This window comes from Channa argus, chromosome 6, assembly GCF_033026475.1.
Source record: "Channa argus isolate prfri chromosome 6, Channa argus male v1.0, whole genome shotgun sequence".
Lineage (NCBI taxonomy): Eukaryota > Metazoa > Chordata > Actinopteri > Anabantiformes > Channidae > Channa > Channa argus.
Genome location: NC_090202.1, coordinates 9,641,963 through 9,659,886, shown reverse-complemented (window position 1 = coordinate 9,659,886; position 17,924 = coordinate 9,641,963). Strand labels below are relative to the sequence as shown.

The 17,924-nt window shown below is 42.1% G+C and overlaps 1 protein-coding gene across 3 annotated transcripts; it reads left to right on the top strand.

Moving 5' to 3' along the window:
• The first annotated feature begins 4,041 nt into the window (after window positions 1–4,041).
• Window positions 4,042–14,260, top strand: bmp16 (bone morphogenetic protein 16). 3 transcript variants are annotated; one of them, XM_067507973.1, is made up of 5 exons: window positions 4,042–4,333; window positions 4,481–4,569; window positions 5,561–5,644; window positions 10,435–10,808; window positions 12,328–14,260. In XM_067507973.1, the coding sequence occupies exons 2-5, from the start codon at window positions 4,547–4,549 to the stop codon at window positions 13,395–13,397; spliced, it is 1,551 nt and encodes a 516-aa protein (XP_067364074.1). In that variant the 5' UTR covers window positions 4,042–4,333; window positions 4,481–4,546; the 3' UTR covers window positions 13,398–14,260. The 3 variants fall into 3 exon arrangements, with proteins under 3 accessions (XP_067364074.1, XP_067364073.1, XP_067364075.1); XM_067507972.1 differs by having other exon boundaries at window positions 4,042–4,569; XM_067507974.1 differs by lacking the exons at window positions 4,042–4,333; window positions 4,481–4,569 and adding an exon at window positions 8,410–8,586 and having other exon boundaries at window positions 5,013–5,644.
• Window positions 14,261–17,924: the final 3,664 nt, after the last annotated feature.

Here is a 17,924-nt window from a genome sequence, read left to right as displayed (position 1 = left end):
TCTTTCATTTAAACTGAAACACATTTAAGCTTTCACTGTTTTGGTTGTGCACTGATTCATCAATACATTGGATTTTCATGCCACAACTTATTGCACCATTGTTTATGAAAAGTGCAGCTGCAGCACATTTCCCCTCCTTTTTCTTCCATTCACACAAAACCAAACTCTTTGGTAAGTTCGGAAAGAATGTAAACAAAACAGCAGGTTGCAGTGTATTCCTGAAAAAAAATATGATATATGATCATTTGCTGATTAGAAAAGATGAGTCAGGTGTGATCAACAGCTGCATAATTCCTCCATCAACTCCTCAGTTCAGTTTTTATGTAAATACATCAAGAGGAAAGGACCCAAACACGGTGCAAATAGATAAATTCCGTGCATTTTAAAGTTTTACACAAGCAAATAAAAAACAAATCCAACCAGAGAGGAATGATGAAAACAGTCAGACGTTAAAAAACAATTTCAGAAGATTTAAAATCAGATAAGTAGAAAGTCAAAGAGGGCAAGTGGGAACAGCTGTGTGTGTGTGTGTGTGTGCGTGTGGGGGGGGGGGCAGGTAGAGTGTGAAGTTAGCCAGTTCATGTAGGCAGGTTACTGTAGGAGTGCAGGTAGATGGGTCTGAGTATACAAGGGAAAGTCTGGGGACATCTGGAGGCCTGAACGTGGAACAGCAGCTCGTGGTATTATCCAAACAAAAACTGAGGCCTGAAGACGTGATGATGAGAGAAAAGGTAGAAACAACAGGATCAGACCAGGGCTCATGGCATCTCAGTGTATACTGTACACTTGGCAGTTTATCAGGTGTATCAGGCTAAAAGTATGTATCTACCCTTCATTTAATTGATGTTACTAAGTTTTTGTTGGAACATTTTTGGGATGATTGATTCAACTATGGGGTCATTTTAGAGGCTGTATCATGGCTGCTGTCTTTCATTATACTAAAATGTTTCTCTTTTTGCTGTAGATGCACAGTAGTTGAAAGCTGTCACACTCCATCAAAGAAACCAAACTCCTCACAGTCATTTCAGTGTTTTAGGTGGATTGTTGTACCATTTATCGAAGGGATAAATAGCCTCGTAAATTCCCTGATTATATTTCCACACTTGAATGAGTGTGTGTTTACAGCTGTTACTGCAATTGTTATCAAGCCAAAATACATTTGGGTCCAGGCTAACTGCTCTCCTTCCCACCACCACTAAATGACTGACGACCATGTTGATTGCTAATTAATTCTGTGTGACATTTTGCTGAAAGAGAGAGAAACACAAGGAATAAATCCAAACACCCTTCTCTTCTTGCTCTTACTTGCTCTCTCTCTCCGCTCTGTCCATGGAGGGATGGAGCTGTATGGAGGTGGGAACACTGGGATGCAGGACAGATAGACGGCTTGGTAAGAGGGCGGTGAGGTATTACTTTAAAAGTTTTTCTCCACCCCCATCGGAAGTCAGCGGGACAGGCAGTCGACGGCTTTTCCAGAAGACGGGAAAGCTGGAGGCTGGAATTACTGCTCATTTGGAGGAGGCACTTAGTGAAGCCAGGGATGTGGTGGGAGCTATTATGTTTAACCCTGAATGTCTACAGGCCTTGACCCATTTTTAAACAAGAAATGCCCCTTCTTTTCACACTTTTAACAAGCACACACCATTGCGTTTTTTACATATTGTAGCACATTAACTGTACATCTGGTTTAAGTTAGTTCTACTTATGTTCACTTGTGTTTTTAAAATGATCATATCGTAGCAGTGTAAAGCCTTTATGATTTTTTAACTGCATCATTTCATCGAATGGAAATATTGTATTTGTGTTTTTCCCTGATTTCAGCACATTTCTTGAGAATTCAGCCGGATCAACATCAGTTAGGCCCCCCAAAAAATTCATGTTGATCTGAACAAAGTTCGGCTTACAAATGACTGCAAAACTGTAAGAGTACGACATGTAATTTTTTATTTTTTTTTACTGTTGAACATATGTTTCTTTTTATTATCTCCAAGGCAACTTTCCTAAATAATGCAATCCATCACTTTAAGTCACTTTTATAGTTTTATTGTTACCATAAGTGGTGATCCAGTGTCCTCCTACAGTCCAAAGAAATGCATGTTAAGTTAATGGGTGACTTTAAACTGTCTGTAGTTGTGAACAGTTGTTTGTCTCTATATGTCAGCCCTGTAAACCCTGGCTTCTGATGGTGTGTTTGAAAGATTATGACAGTTCTGATATGAGAGTGGTATCAATCTACTTTTCTAACGCTGCAAAAAAAGCAAATAGATTGTTGATCTCTACCTATAGATTATAACAGTGTGTACACAGGTCAGAGTCTCTGACATTTCTCCCTTTACCACATATTCAACAACAATGACAATAAAAAAACAGGCTTGAATGATGATAGTTCCCTCCAAAATTGCTGTAGCGACAGGACTAAATGTTTTTTTTTCCTTAACTCTGAATACATTTGGCTTTAAGACAAAAGGTTAGATACTGTCTGAGACAAAAGTCCCAAACTATAGGTTTTTTATGGTATTCACACACCGATATGTTAAACATCACCAGCACCTTCTGCACCAGATGACCCCTCTATTTTGTACTGTCCTGTGAGATTGATTGTTCAAACAATAAATAGTTCCAAAGGACTACTTGTAGATTTTTATCTGTCCAGACTGTATGTGTTGTTTGGAAGGGATAAACCGGCATGAAAATGTGCTGTTTATGGGAGAAAAACAAGACAACGAATGTGAAAAAAGATGGAAAAATAATCAGAGACATTGCACAAACATTGGGCACAGCTAATACCACAATTTCAAAGGTAGTAAAAAACAAGGAAACCAGCGGTGTACTAAGCAACATGGACGGAACAGGTCAGCAACAACAGCCGATGGCAGAAACATTACAACAGCTGTAAAGAAATTCTGAGGAACATCACCAACAACTTCCATCTGCTTAGTTCCCCAACACACAAGATTATTTGTGAGGCACAGTGGAGGAAGTGTCATGGTTTGAGCTGCATAGCTGCTTCTGGAACCGACTGACTGATTATTCAAATCAGCTGCTTTCAGACCCCTCAGGGGCGGCCACTGCAGGTCCTCCCATTGATTTTGCTTTTTTAAGTCGGGTCCCCTTCCTGCCTGAACCCTCCCATTTTATCCGGGCTCAGGACCGGCCACACAGTGGACCTCAGTCGCTGGGCAGGAACACAACTGGTGGGGTGGGATTTGAAGCCCCGGTCCTCGGCATCCCAACCCACTCATTATTACTATTCAATTTAGTGGACACTCAGGAATGTCCAGTGTCAAGTGAGTGAGGAGATTATTATTATTGACGAGAAATGCATTAAACATAATTGAGAGGAGCTCCATTATGAAACAAGACAATGATCCAAACCACAGTGCCAACTCAACAAAAGACTTTACTGGAGAGAAAAGGTGGAAAGTTTTAGACTAATCAAGTCCCTGACATCAGTCAGAACTTAACCCAAATTAACATAATATCCATGTTTTGACCTTTAAGCCCTAATATCTTCAAGATACAGCACCAACAAATAATTTGCTGTTGCCTTGCTGTTCGACAACTTTCGGAGGAGACTGAATGTTCTGAGAGTGTAACAGACCCAATTAACCTGTTTAGTGTTTACAGTGTAAAATAACTGACCTCAAAAGCAAAAGTCTGTCCTCTCTTCAGCTACTCCTCAAAGAGGTCAGAGTTCAGCTTCAGGAGGGTTCGGTAGCAGAGTTGCAGAGTTTAGTTGCAGAGTCATGGTGGGCGTTTATTTACATGAGGGTTTTAGCCACAGCTGAAGATCATGGTCTGTACTCACTACAAATCCCAAACAGACTACTGCTGTTATCATGAAATTCAGTTTTGATTGAGTCAGTGCTGAGTGTTAAATGTGAGAATGTAAAAAAGTGAAAACGGCATATTATTCTCATATTACATCATGTCTTCGCTCACATTTCAATCATTGCAAAACATTGTGATAACAACCAGACTGTTAATGATTTATGAAACTCTTTCCAAAAGCAAGTGTGTGTATTGAGCAAGTGTGTTTTGTCTGTAAAGTTACTCTGCAGTGGGACAATTACTCAGCCATGGGATGAATGAGGTCTTTGGATGAGTTTTTTCTGTGTTGGTACAAGAGTGGATTGAAGGAGCAAGTGTAGGGGACAGAGAGGAGGAGCAGAAAGACGTGGGCAAGTGATTCTCCAGATGAGATCTAATATGTGAGACGATGCATCCTAAAGAGACATTTTCTCATGGGCTCACCCCATGAATACAAATTGACGGTGCCACCCGCTCTGTACTGGAAGGACGGATGCACCTTGCTTCAACCCGATGTGGAGAAGTACAGCAGCCTTTTTTTTTTTTTTTTTTACCTCGACTTTTACTTTCATCCAATCAAAAATCTCAGCTGTGGTGACTTCATGGCAGCTCTTATGAGTCATCCATTCATACCTTTGTCTTGTAACTGAATCTGCTTGCTCTCATTCAGTGTCATGGGGCCTCGTATTTATATTGACGGAGCGATTGTCTGTGAGCATGTTGGCCGAAACATAAAATGGTGCCAACGAAACGGAGCAGGTGAGTTTGTGAAGGAAGGAAATGTGGAAAATAATTAGCATTCTTTTGTGTGTGTCTGTCTGTGTGTGTGTGTGTGTGTGTGTGTGTGTGTGTGTGTGTGTGTGTGTGTGCGTTTGGTTTTGTTTGAGTATGATTGTAAGTGCATGATAATCCCGTAGTTGTGCCCATGTTTGTTTGCTCTGCTTGTGTGTGTTTGTGTGTGTGTGGGTGTGGGTGTGTGTGTGTGTGTGTGTGTGTGTGAGAGAGAGAGAGAGAGAGAGGGAGAAAGAAAGAGAGAAGAAGATACATCCTGTAATTGAACAGGGGCTGATCTTAGTGACATCACTATTTGGGTGGATCTTAGAGACCAGGAAAGTCAATTACAGTTAAACTGAGTTTACAAACTGGACACTTAGTAAGACGGAAAAAAAAACATGTGTGTGTAGATGACTGTGTGAGTGCATGAGAGAGGGAGAGACAGACAAGTTTGAGAGAGAGAGAGAGAGAGAGAGAGAGAGAGGGAGAGAGGAAAAGGGGAGGAGATACAAAAGGGAGGAACAGAGTACAGAGGAAGGGAGAGAGACATAGTAAGGAGGTTTAGGAACAAGAAGGAGTTCTTGCCGGTGAGACAGTGTAGAGAGACAGACAGGCACAACTCATTTTCTTCCTGCAGCCTCCATGCACAGCAGCAGCACCAGTGTGTTTTAAACTGCCAGGACTGGAAGTGCAGGAAGAAAGGGAGTTGCCTTCTATCAGAGGTCAGGCAGGCAGGCAGACAGAGGGGAAGCCGGTGGATGTTTTTAAGAGTTTGCTTATCTGACACTGACAACAGGATGAGAAACTGAGCAAGGGAGCATAGAGGGGAGACAAACATGGAGCGAGCAGCATTACCTGCAGTTCATTTACATAGGAGACAAAGGAGAGGCAGGTACCAGTTACCTTGAAAGAGGTAAAAAGAGGGAAGAGTGAGAAAAAGAGGTAAATAAGTCCACCTTGTCCATTCTGTCCAAAGGACCAGGAGCGAGAGCCGAGGAATCGTAACACTGGAGCTCAAGGATAAACCATGGACTCTGCATACAGCCCACCACACCTGGACGTGAGTACTACATCACTGTGCTTCTTTTGCACACAAATGCACACACACGCACACACACACAAAGACACACACACACACGTCTGTCTGTCAAGCCACAGGCCACAGGAACTGAGCTGCTGAAACCATTAGTCACTCTGGGGAAAATCACAAACACACACTCTTGCACACGCAGACCCTGCTGGCACAATGTGTTGTTCAATCACAATTTTGTATGGTAGGCAACTTGTCCAAGAATCCTGTGTCCATTATGAGTTCAAAGAGCATAACGTAACTCACCACCACTGCAACATACACAGTGGGAACTGGCCCCGGGTGTTAACAGCAGCTTTAATTTAAAAAGCAGAGTTGTGTTTTCATTCTGTGTTTCACATTGGTTTAGCTGTCAGGGACACGTCGAGGGCCGTCCACGAGCTTTCTGTAGTCATGGGATGGATATGTCAATATTTCCAGTGATGCTCGTACAGCATTGTGCCCCAGCAGGGACGTCCTGTTAACCACAATGCACCTGGGTTCCCCTGAACCTGCAGGCGTCCCAGGATGAGACAAAAGGGGAGAAACTGAGGGAAAAGAAGCCACATCAGGATAGTAGGAACAAGTTGCAAATGCACTTGTGAGACCTGTTGATGCTTGGCTCAAGCTGCGTGGGTGTGTGTAGATACCTGATCAGGCAGCGGGTTGCATTCATTTACTTAGTTTCCACTAAACTTAGCCTGCGTGTGTGTTTCTAACCACTCTTCCATAATTGTGACCCAGCACCTCTACAGTTAGACATCTCTGCATCTGTTTCTGTGTGTGTGTGTGTGTGTGTGTCAGCGCTCACTCTGCCTGGCACTTGGTACTTTATGTGTTTAAACCCCACACTGTTCTATGCATAGACACGTGTGTCTGTATGTGTGTACCAGAGACAGAGATTTGACATTTGGGTCGTTAGTCAGTTAATCGGTCCAGCTGGGATGAATTACAGTGCTGTTCTAGTACTGTCAAATGAGCAGCACACAGCAGCAGCAGCCCACCTGGAATATTGATCTAATGATTTCATCTGTTACGACTCGGAACCACAACTCCATTTGCAACTGTTTTGGATAATTTTTTTACCAGTTCCTAATTATATATTGAAGCCTCAGCTCAAAATTGTGCATTAATGACTATTCAAGCATTTGGAATATTACTCTAGCTCACAGTTAGTTATACAGGGCATGTATATAAAAGAGCCTCTATGGAAAAAGAGCAAAAGCAAATATTGCTGTATCCTCTAAGTGCTCTCAGCCATGTATGTGCACACTGCACATCCCATTTGGGCTTGTGAGACTGTCCGAAATGACATATTTTTGAGCGTTTGAGCAAAGTAAGAGTGAGAAAATTAACCCCTATGGCATGTATGCTACATGTATCATGTTCTGAAAGAATGATACAGCAGCTTAGAAAAATTAGTGCTGGAAGGGGGGGGTGGGGGAAATCAGGGAGAGTGAGAGGAGGAATTTGGGAAAAGAAACACGGGAAGAACAACAGGAAGGGAAAGTTGAGGGACCAGGCGTAACATGAAGACAGCGGCCGTGGATAAATCAGCCGGCTGCAGTGACATTCTGGCCCTCTGGCCCGGCAACAGTGCGCCACACTCTTCCGCAAAAACACCATTCATTTATGGCCTAGATAAAAAGAGCAACATTAATGGGAGAGAGGGAAGGGGAGAGCGAGAGTGAGGGAATAAGAAGGTGATGCAGTCAAGCACAAAAACAGATATTCTAACACGAAAGATCAGGACACTGCGAAAGAAGTCCAAAAAATGTAGAAGAGGGGTAATCAAGATAACAGGACAGGACATTAAAGAGAAAAGCAGATTCATACAGTCTGACAGCACAGAGGACAAGGCAAAAGGACAAAGTTCAAGGAATGCAAAGAGGAAGGAGGAAGGGGAAAGTGAGCAGGGTTTGAAATAAACAGATAAAAAGAGAGGTAGCGAGAGAGAAGCCTGACAAAAGCCGCAGTGAGAAACGGACATCGGAGGTCAGGGGTTTTAATCAGCCACTTGAGTGAACACGGGGAGGGTCGACGGGGACACTCGTCTGTCGTGCGCCAGGGTCATGCAACTGTCTGCCAAGGAGGTCAGGTCACATCTAATATGTCTAATAGGCTGAGCTGCCTGCATGTACATGGGGAAAATGTGGTGCTGGTGAACAAACCATCATTTCATGTGTCCCTGAGCCCTTCATTATTCATCTGTCTTTCTTTGTGTCCAGGAACATTGGATTAGTCCACCGTCATGTCAAAACAATAATGAAAACAGGACAGTGGGCCAAGGATAGTCAGTGATGAAATCAGGAACTGGGGGGGGGGCAGTCGTAAAAATGTCAGATTTTCTGGTTAAGGGCAATGAGGCGACATTTGGGTGGGTACCCTGATGCATATGACACATAAAGAGGCTAAATGAAGCCAGGACCCTCTTTTCCCTTGTTAAATTAGATAGAACCAGTCACAACACAGACCCCCCAGGGAGAAGAGAGCGGCTGTATGTATGTCAAAGTGATGTAGGGCAGTTTGGCCTCTTCGCTCCCTTTTCATCTGTGTTTCTCTGCCTCACACAAGGTGAGACACACCCTATTGTGTGATGACTGAAACCTTTGAACCTTGGAATCACCCGGGTGGTTTTTGTAGGTGAGGAAAGTACAGGAGAGAGGTGGTGTTGTTGTCCTTAATCTGCTTTACAAGCCTCCACAGTGTATGGGAGAGTGTCTAATCTATAATTGTCCTCTGCTGTGTTGCCTCAGGTGAAACAGCTTGGGTGGGGCTGTGAGAGCAACAATCCCACGCTTGGAGGTGGCTTATTTTCCCAGGCCTGCTCTTTGAACCACGTCCACACAAACAACACACACATATGCAATCATGCAACCGTATGCATACCTTCACACCTGTGACCTCCTTTTAACCCCTTCTCTGGCAGCGTGGTAAGATTAGCAGCCATTACAGTGTCATTATGTCTTCACTCAGCCATAAACACCTGTGTTATATCGCTGTAGAAAGCCTAATCGATTTTCTGTCCCTAAGAGAGATTAGATAAAGAGATAGAAGAGACAGATATGGGAGAGTTTGAGATCTTCTTTGAAACAGGACTTTAGATGCACATGCTTTGGTTTTTCAAAAACAGTGAGTCAGCGCATCAGCAAGTTCACGATTGTTTTCCATTTTCTCTATTGTATTGCGGATTAGTCTGTTTGCAGAGCACATTGTCTTGTCCCCTGACTGGTTTGCTCCTATGCTGTGACCTAAACCTCTTCAGGTCAACAGGGCCGTTAACTTGCTGGTTTCTGGTTACCAGCTCAGTTATTAAAACCTGTGCTACAAAGGTGTGACCCCTGTCTGCGATTGTCTTCCCGTACTGAGAAGAGGTCAGGAAGGGACACGAGGTGATCACTTGTGGAAAGGGGGTTAACCAGAGGAATGCAGGTCTGGGACCCATGGGGATGTGAGCAGATGTAATGATGCAGGCAGGGACAAAAGATAAAAGTTAGTCTGCTTCAGCTACATCAAGTGAAATGAAGCAGGTGTTTTGTGTGAACATTAGAAAAAGTTGACATCTGCATAGAGATAGAAACTCAAAAGACACTTGTGTATCAGTGCAGTTGATACTTTAGATGGAAGAAACATGTTTTTTTTTTTAACTTTGAGCTTCTCCACAAAAAACAGCAATGACACCAGATCCTTTACTTTATGACTTACTTCCTTACTCCATACGTCATTTGCAGCTTTACTGTAGACTGTGAAAAAAGGTATTATATTGGACACACCCGTTCCACATGGCAGCTACCTTTTTTTTTGTTTGTTTGTTTTTTTCTTGATTATGATGGTGATACTTCAACATACTGAATCTGTCCAGATAACCTTCAAAGGTTTGTGTATAGCTCACAGTTTTCATAAATCATAGCTCTTCTCGTTCCCTTCGACAACATGCATCAATCTCTCCAAAGTAAGACAAGCTGTTGTCCACATTCCTACTAGGGGTTTGTCTATATACTTCTAGACGAGTGCTATTATCTTACTGGTCTGCAGAAGTCCAAAGTCAGCGAGCTTTAAATGCTCCGGTGTAACACTTTTGAACAGAGTTGATCTTAAAGCAAACAAAAGCCGCCAGAGCGAAATTTACACCCTAATGTTAGACTCAGTTGATGGTTGTGCACACAAGGATCACAATTAGACAAATGTTATCAATACTGTAAACAGTGGTATTTTTTATTATGATTGATTTAAAACACCTAATAATTTGGAACCTACAGCTAAATGTGAATGTATCTGTAATGCCAGGGTGATTTTAATCAGGCCTGTGGATAAATGCTAGATGTCTTTCATACACAACACCATGATCTCTTTGACACACATGTACACATCATGGTTAAATTACAGATACAAATTACAAAGACTGTTTAATTTGCTCCTGCACAGGTGTCTTAGGAGACATAAGGGCTTTGGGGGCTTGTCATAAATTAAAAGAGAAAAAACAAAGTTGCGCTGTTTCTACAACCAGGAGTAACAAGCTAACAATTTCATATGGATATGTGAACAGTAAATTTCTTGAGCATATGCCACATGAATGTTGATGACTGATGAGAAACTAGTGTGTCCAGGAAGTAGAAGACATAAGGATGATATACAGATACCAGGGGCATCTCACAGGAACTCGCTTTTGCAGATTTTTCAACCAGCACTTTATATTGGGACATTTTGTTGCATAATACTCTATATTCAATAAAAAAAAAAACATGCACAACATGTTAATTCAGCTTCTTATCTCCCTCCAGATCCACCATGTTCCCTGCTAACCTCCTGCTCCTCATGGTCCTGCTGCTACCTCAAGCCTCATCTGGTCGCCAGGGTGGAGACACCAGAGAGATCGACCATGGCAGGGTGTCATCTGTGCCTTCTTCCTTGTGGCATCCACCAGCTGGTTCCCTCCTTGAGCCCAGCCTGGCTCAGACCATTCAGAGTCTTCTCCTGAGTCGTTTGGGCCTGCAGTCGCAACCAGACCCTCGACCTGGAGTGCCAGTTCCCCGGTACCTCCTGGATCTTTACCGCTTCCACCAGCAGCAGTACCATCTAGTGGAGGACCCTTCATTCAACTTCCCCAGCCAACACATCCAGCAAGCCAACACCATACGTAGCTTTCACCACAATGGTAAACAAACCCTGATGCCACAGTCTCACCGTGTTTTCTTTTGCTTATAAAACTTAGTTTGGCCTTTGAGCTTTTGATACAGGGAAGTTATTCATGCTTTCGGTTGCTTTTATTTATCAGATATATATGTAGAATAAAGATCCTAGTGATGACGGCCCCATTTGTTTGTTGTGACTCACCAGTGAACCATTTCAACGCTAAAGTCACACTGTAAACCCTTATATAAGACAGACTGTCATCATAAAGTTGTTGTTGGGAAATGTGTCACATCATACTCCTTACTGCATATCTCACAGAGAGGGGAATTAGGGCTGGAATCTGGACTCTGCTGCAGTTCTTATTATGGCTAGATTGATCAATAAGGAAGCATTGGGACAATTTGTTTTTGGTTTTGATGATAAGTGATCCCACACCACCTCCTCATCCGTCATCTCTAAATTTCCAGTAGTGCAACAGTGCAACCAGCTTTGAAATAACACTTAACTTCTGTTAGCTTGTGGTCGTTTGTTTGAACCTTTTTATGAGATGTGCATATTTGTGGGCAATATAAAGTAAAACAATAAAACCCTTCTACATCATCCCTGAAACAGTTTATAATCACTGAATTCATGTTGACAAGAAAATACAATTCTTCTGTCACTTTATTTGAATTCACTTCATAGTTTTATCAGGTGAATGAGCTAAGACTGTAGACACCTGAGCCCAGAGCTGTTTGCTTCAGACTGAAACAATGATAAACACACCTGGAATATCTTAATCAGATATGGAGCCTCGTGTCAGGAAATATTATGTGTGAAGCCTGTTTGCTTATGCCTTGCTTATCCTTCTGCTTTTTGCTGATGTACAGAAGCTCTGCTGATGTAGCAAATATGTACATGGTGTCTGTCATACAGCCATGATAAGAAGACATGTTGTTTACATTTGTATTGTGACTCACTGAAGTCTTACAATATTCCCAGTCAGACATTTCCAACATCTGATGGGCATTAAAAGCAGCATAAGCCGTCTGGGGGTTTAAGTCCTTCCCCTGGAGTCACCAAGCTGTCATTCATAAATCATGTAAAAAGCTTCACTAATAACTTACTGATAATAAATAAGTTGATATTAGTTGATACTGCATTTTAATGTAATTCCCCCAAAAAACTGAGATTTAATTAAAACACCAAAAACTAGCATACATGCATTAAAGAAAGGGATTTGTATACTGTACTGTAACGTCTCCAATTTAAGTTCAAAGGAAAGCTGGTACTTGTTAAGTTTTTTTGGTGACATAATATCCACTAGCAAGGAATAAAAGTCTCCACCATGGCCTACATTCCAAAGCTTTTCACCCTTTTTAGGACTCAGATTAGATTTTCTAATATTAGCAAAGACTTGCACAGTTTCCTGCTCGTGAAAAGTCTGACAGATTTATCTGATCTTTGTGTCTACTGTAGTTTAAGTCTAAGATGGACAGGTCATCAGTCAAATAATGCTAAACATTTTCAAACATTTTGGTTTCTTTTTCTCTTTCTCTTAGAGCCCCTTCGAGACAGCCCCACAGCTGAGGATCATAGGAGGGTTCACATCTCCTTCAATATCTCATCTATCCCTCAGGATGAGCAGGTCCTCTCTGCCGAACTGCGGCTCCTGCACAGTGACAGTGCCTCCCTGGGCCCTGGGCCTCACAGACTGAATCTATACCTGTCTGAGCACCATGAGGACGCTGAGCCCATCCTGTTGGAGACTAGATTACTCACAAATGGCCTTCATAGTCATAAATCAGGTGGGTTTTGGGAGGCCTTTAGTCTAAGTGCAAAGCTCCTCCATAAGGCCCTTACTGGAAGTGGCAACTTGGGCTTTCTTCTGGATGTTCGACCTGAGAACAGCACCTCTTCCGTCCCTGAACTCTCCTCTGCTGTAGGTGGGGAGGATGCCAAGAAACACAAAGAGGGACATCTGAGGGTATGTAGGTCTGTGGGGCAGGACGAGCACAGCTGGGCCCAGGAGAGACCACTATTGGTAACGTACAGTCATGACGGACGTGGGGAACCTTTAGTCAAGCATGGCAGGAGGACCCAGACTGGGGGCCAGAGGATGGGAGGGAGAAAAGGGACAAAAGAGTGGGCCAGGAGCAGCAGCAAGGTTCACAATAGAGACCAGGACTGGGGGAGAGCCAAAAAAACAGCTCATACAGTGCAGGGTTGGAAGGATGATAGAAGCTGGGTCAGCTGGAATGAACGTGGAAGAGTGAAAAGAAATGGTGGTCGTGCTGGGAAACTGAAACGCCTCTCTCGCAACAGATGCCGCCGTCATCCCCTATATGTAGATTTCAACGACGTGGGCTGGCACAAGTGGATTATTGCACCCAGTGGCTATGATGCCTTCTTCTGCCTGGGAGAATGCCGCTTTCCTCTGGCCGACCACATGAATTCCTCTAGTCACGCCATGGTGCAAACTCTGGTAAACTCTGTAAATGGAGCAGTGCCCCGAGCCTGTTGCGTCCCCACCTCCCTCAGCCCCATTGCTCTGCTCTACCTGGATTCACAAGACCGAGTGGTGCTGAAGAATTACCAGGACATGGTGGTGGAGGGCTGTGGCTGCCGGTAGAGGGCCAGAAAACACACCCAGAAAAGGCCAGAAACGAACAGAGGAGAATCGAAGGAGTGGGAGAAGGTCAAGAAAGGCAGGTGGCAAGAAAGAGAAACCAGCTACTGTAACTACAAAGAGAGTAATAAAACAAATGCAGCAGCAGGGAGATGAGGAAATATATGTAGCAGCCAAATCATCCGTATCAAGAGAACGAACAAATGTCAGAAGGAAAAAGTGAGAGAAAGAGACATATTTAGCCACACAACTGGATACATGAGTAAATAATGAGGCAGAAGATGTCCAAGCAGAAATTTGTTCAACTCAGTTAAACTGCCAGGAAACACTTTTATCTTTTTCCTCGTTAGCAATGATGCAGCTGTGTGCACCATCAATTAGCAGGTTACTTGTTCTGTCATGAGAAACCAGTGCTTTAACATAAACACTCACTCACCTCACTCTCATACGGTTGTCTGACAGACAGGTGCACGTGCTTAGCTGTAGTGGAGGGCAGTGCAAATAATAATCCTTCAGAAAAGGCACTCGTCGATCTGTATTTCAAGCTGTGGAGCCAAAAATACTCAAATCTGTATCTTTCTGATGGACTTACCGATGATCGAGAGCATCAGCAATACGACGATGGCACCAGCATGGCATCCGAACTTTGTGTGACAATGTTGTGTCTGAAAATTTTGAGGCATCTGTTTTTATTAGTGTTAATATAATGATAAGACTGTCTCTTAGGAGCACCCCTACATTACAAGCTATTTAAAACCACAACAATAATGCTGAGGAATTATTATGCTAATGTTTGAATGTACCATTATCACTATTATTTAAAGAAGAGAGACTTTTTGTACATTTGTTTTGCAGACATGAAGAAACTCCCAGTGATGATTGTCTTGTGATTATACATAATTCCACTGAATTGCAATTCTAACTTATAAGACACATTATGTATTTAAATAGCAGCAATATGGTGTATTTAATCTTGAAAATATTTAAGATAACCTGCACTCAAGAGAGCAAAAACTGAAAGCTTGCCATCCACATAAAGTAAGTTATGGTAGCTTTACATCTGTAAAATGTTCAGTGTATTGAATTTACAGTCTGTGTTACTTCCACTTCCCACATTGTCATTGCACACATTCAGCAGACATTAGTGTTGTTACCTTTAACAGTTCAACTAACAATTCAGTCGAATGCTCTGTGTAATGTGGCTACTGAAGTGTGTAACAACAGGTGTCTTTGCTAGCTGTGTCCGCATGTGTTGAGAAAAAAGAAAGATGATATTAAAACTGGGACTTTAGTGCCTTTAAACAGGAGCTATAAACGTGTTCTCTGCTGAGCTTAGTAATTGTTTTTCAGTGTTTTCCCTCTACGTGGACATTTAAGCAACAGCTTGTAAAATGTTTGACAATATACCTCTAATAAAGAAAGTAAACTGCACAACTCTTGTCTCTTTGCATCAACCATTGTCTCCTTTTGCATATTCTATCTGTGTATTTATGTGTGAATAATTACAAAGTGAATAAAAGGGAATAGCATGGATTATCTCATTTACTATGGATACTATCAATATGTACAGAAAGTGGCCCAAGGAAGGAACCATGCGACGGGGTTATGGGCACCATACTGAAGCACAAATTGGTAACATTTGATCGAGTGTATATCAGGAATCTGTTTAATCCTGTCCACTGCCTACAAAGAACTGGAACATAGACCAATGGAAAAAATGGCCTGGTCTGAAGAATCATGCTTTCTTTTACTTCGTGTGGACATCTGGTCTGGGTGCATGTGCATTGCTTACCTAGGAAGAGATGACACTAGTATGCACTGCAGGAGCCACGCCTGGTAACTTGTAGGACTTTAGATGTATGCTGCTCATGTTTTGATGCCACAGCTCCATGCTATGAAGGGTCAGACCTTTTTTGGAAGCACAAGACAAACCTACGCAATGTTTGGCAGGTGTTTTAATGTTGTGACTAATCGGTGTGTATATTTCCTTGGGGCCACAGTGGCTTGTTGCCATATTCAGGAAGAAAAAGTAAGGTAAGTCCCACAGTGACTGCAGATTTAAACTGTTCTGTGTGTATGACACTGTAGCTAAGCTCACTGAAACACAACTGTGAGTTTGAGAATGTGCTTTAAATGCAAGGGCAAACAAACCAATGAGCCACTGTATCACTTCAACAGAACACACAAGTTTCTCATCTCAGAAATCGCAAAAAGAAAAGAAGAGACAAAGGAGCAAATATTTAGTCGTAGGTCATTCCTCTGTATAAAGGTCAACCCAGCTCAACAGCACCCCTCACCTCCTTATTGATGCTTGGTTTGAGAAGAGGACCTCGTCCTCTCAGCCATTACCAGATGGACCAGCTCACTGTAGCTTACAGCTAAGTGAAGCCCGAAAGAGAGGACCGGATGTGATTTGGTTTTCCCACAAAATTCACTAGTGTGTCAATCTCTCTGAACTCAGGTGCTGAAGATTGTACCTCCTTAAGAAGTCATAGCCTTCCTCACTAGGCACCAGCATCTTCTTGCAAAGTCACTTGCTCTAGGCAAATTTATGCATGTGCCATGTTCCTTCAATTAGACTCCTGAGTTCCTTAAGTGTTCTCTTTTCTTTACCCTCTGTTATACATCTATATGGTCACAGATCACAGATTTGTTTTTTGGATGTTGGACATTTATAGTTTTTTCTTACAAAACTTTATTATTATATATTTTATTATATCTGAATTATTTTAGCATAATATTACTACGCAGTATTTTAAGGTGACACTATACTGTAGTTATAATAGCTGTGGGGCACAAGCTGTTCTCATTACCACAGTGTCAGAAACTGCATACATGCTTTGACAGGTTGTGTGGTGACACTGAAGAAGACTGCAGAAGGTATGTTTCTCTCATATATGTGCAATACAATAGAATATAAAAATAAGCCATACTTGGATGTTGACTCCTGTGAATGTTGTAATGCCCCCGGGTGTCCATCACAGAGCTGAGCGCATTTCGACTTAACTGAACTTTGACCGCAGATCCTGGAAGAAAACCAGGGCAGCACACACTGTGCCCATAGAGTGCTTCCACGAATTGAATGTGGTGTTCTGCACAATGTTATGCTATGTGAAACCTCCCAGCTGCTGTGCTGTTGGAGTAAACTGCCCAGATTTAGCTGCGTACAGCTGGAATTCTCTGAAAAGATGCAGATAAAGATGTGCACATATGCACATCTTTGATATGATGTTCACATGTGGTATGTGCCTCTTTGGGAATTTTGTAGATAATACTTGTGTTTGTGTCAGTTCATCTCATGGGCTGTGACACATCATGGTTCACTTTGGTGCTTAACTGATAACCTCTGGTCTGTGTTCCATGAGCCCTATTTGTTTTTTCACTTACAACTCCTTTCTTAATGACCTTTTCCCTGTATCTTTCACATCTTTCAGCTTTTCCTCGCAAATCACGAATCATTCAAAATTGTTTTTATCTCTTTCTGTCAATCACCTGCCCACCGCAGATTTAATTTGCAAACGTTTCCTCTTTCAGATAGATTAGATGCTAGATTAGAAAGATGTGATGCGTGCATTTCCAAAGATTATTTTCAGTGTTTTTTGTTTTTTTTTAAGTCAAGTTGTTTGTTAATCTTAAATGCTCAATTATTAAAACCTGATGTCCAGTTATTGGTTGTGGTAAAATTCATAATGCCTCTATTATTTTTCATGTATTTGCCCTACAACAGTCACAATTGAAAATTATTTTCTTAAACCAAGCTTCAGAAGCTGTGTGTAATGTGTATGTGACTGTAAATTGTGTATTTGGGTCATATGGAATACTCCCACAAACCACACTGAGGACACAATCCATTGATTCTGCTTTACCAAACTGTATCAGTAAGGTGTTCTCTGCACTCTGACAACCTGCTCCCTACCTGTCTGCTCCAGAAAAACCACCCAGTGAGACTGGTGGACTAGCTGCTGGGTCAGATATCTAATACATATAATGGTGTCAGTGTAAAAGCATGGTTTAGATTATCAGCACAATACTCAAATAACAGTTGCCAGACAAATAAATGTACACTTAAAAAGTCTGGAAATACTTTAATGCTTTGCCACAAATCAAACACGTCTGGTTTTGTTCCAAAAATGCCCCATATATTTCTGGTGGAACATCGATTCTACTTGTGAAAATTTGTGGGTTTGGCAGAGGCGCACACTTCAGGTGCCTGCCATTTTTTTTAAACAAGCAATGATAAATAAAAGTCAGGATGACAGTGATATACCAGCAGCAGAAGAACCAGGAAATCCCATGTAATGCCAGTGTCACAGAACATTAATGGCTACAGAAAATAACCTTTTGAACAACACAAACAGTTTTCAATGATGCTAAGCCCTAAGATCACTCAATTACAGTTTTCTCCATATAGTGTGTCACACAATAAAATGTTAGTGTCCCAAATAATTTAAGCAGATGTAAATGTATCTACCAGTTGTGTTGCTGCTGCTTCTGAGTTGTTGGTTTCAGTCTGCAACATATAAAACAGAT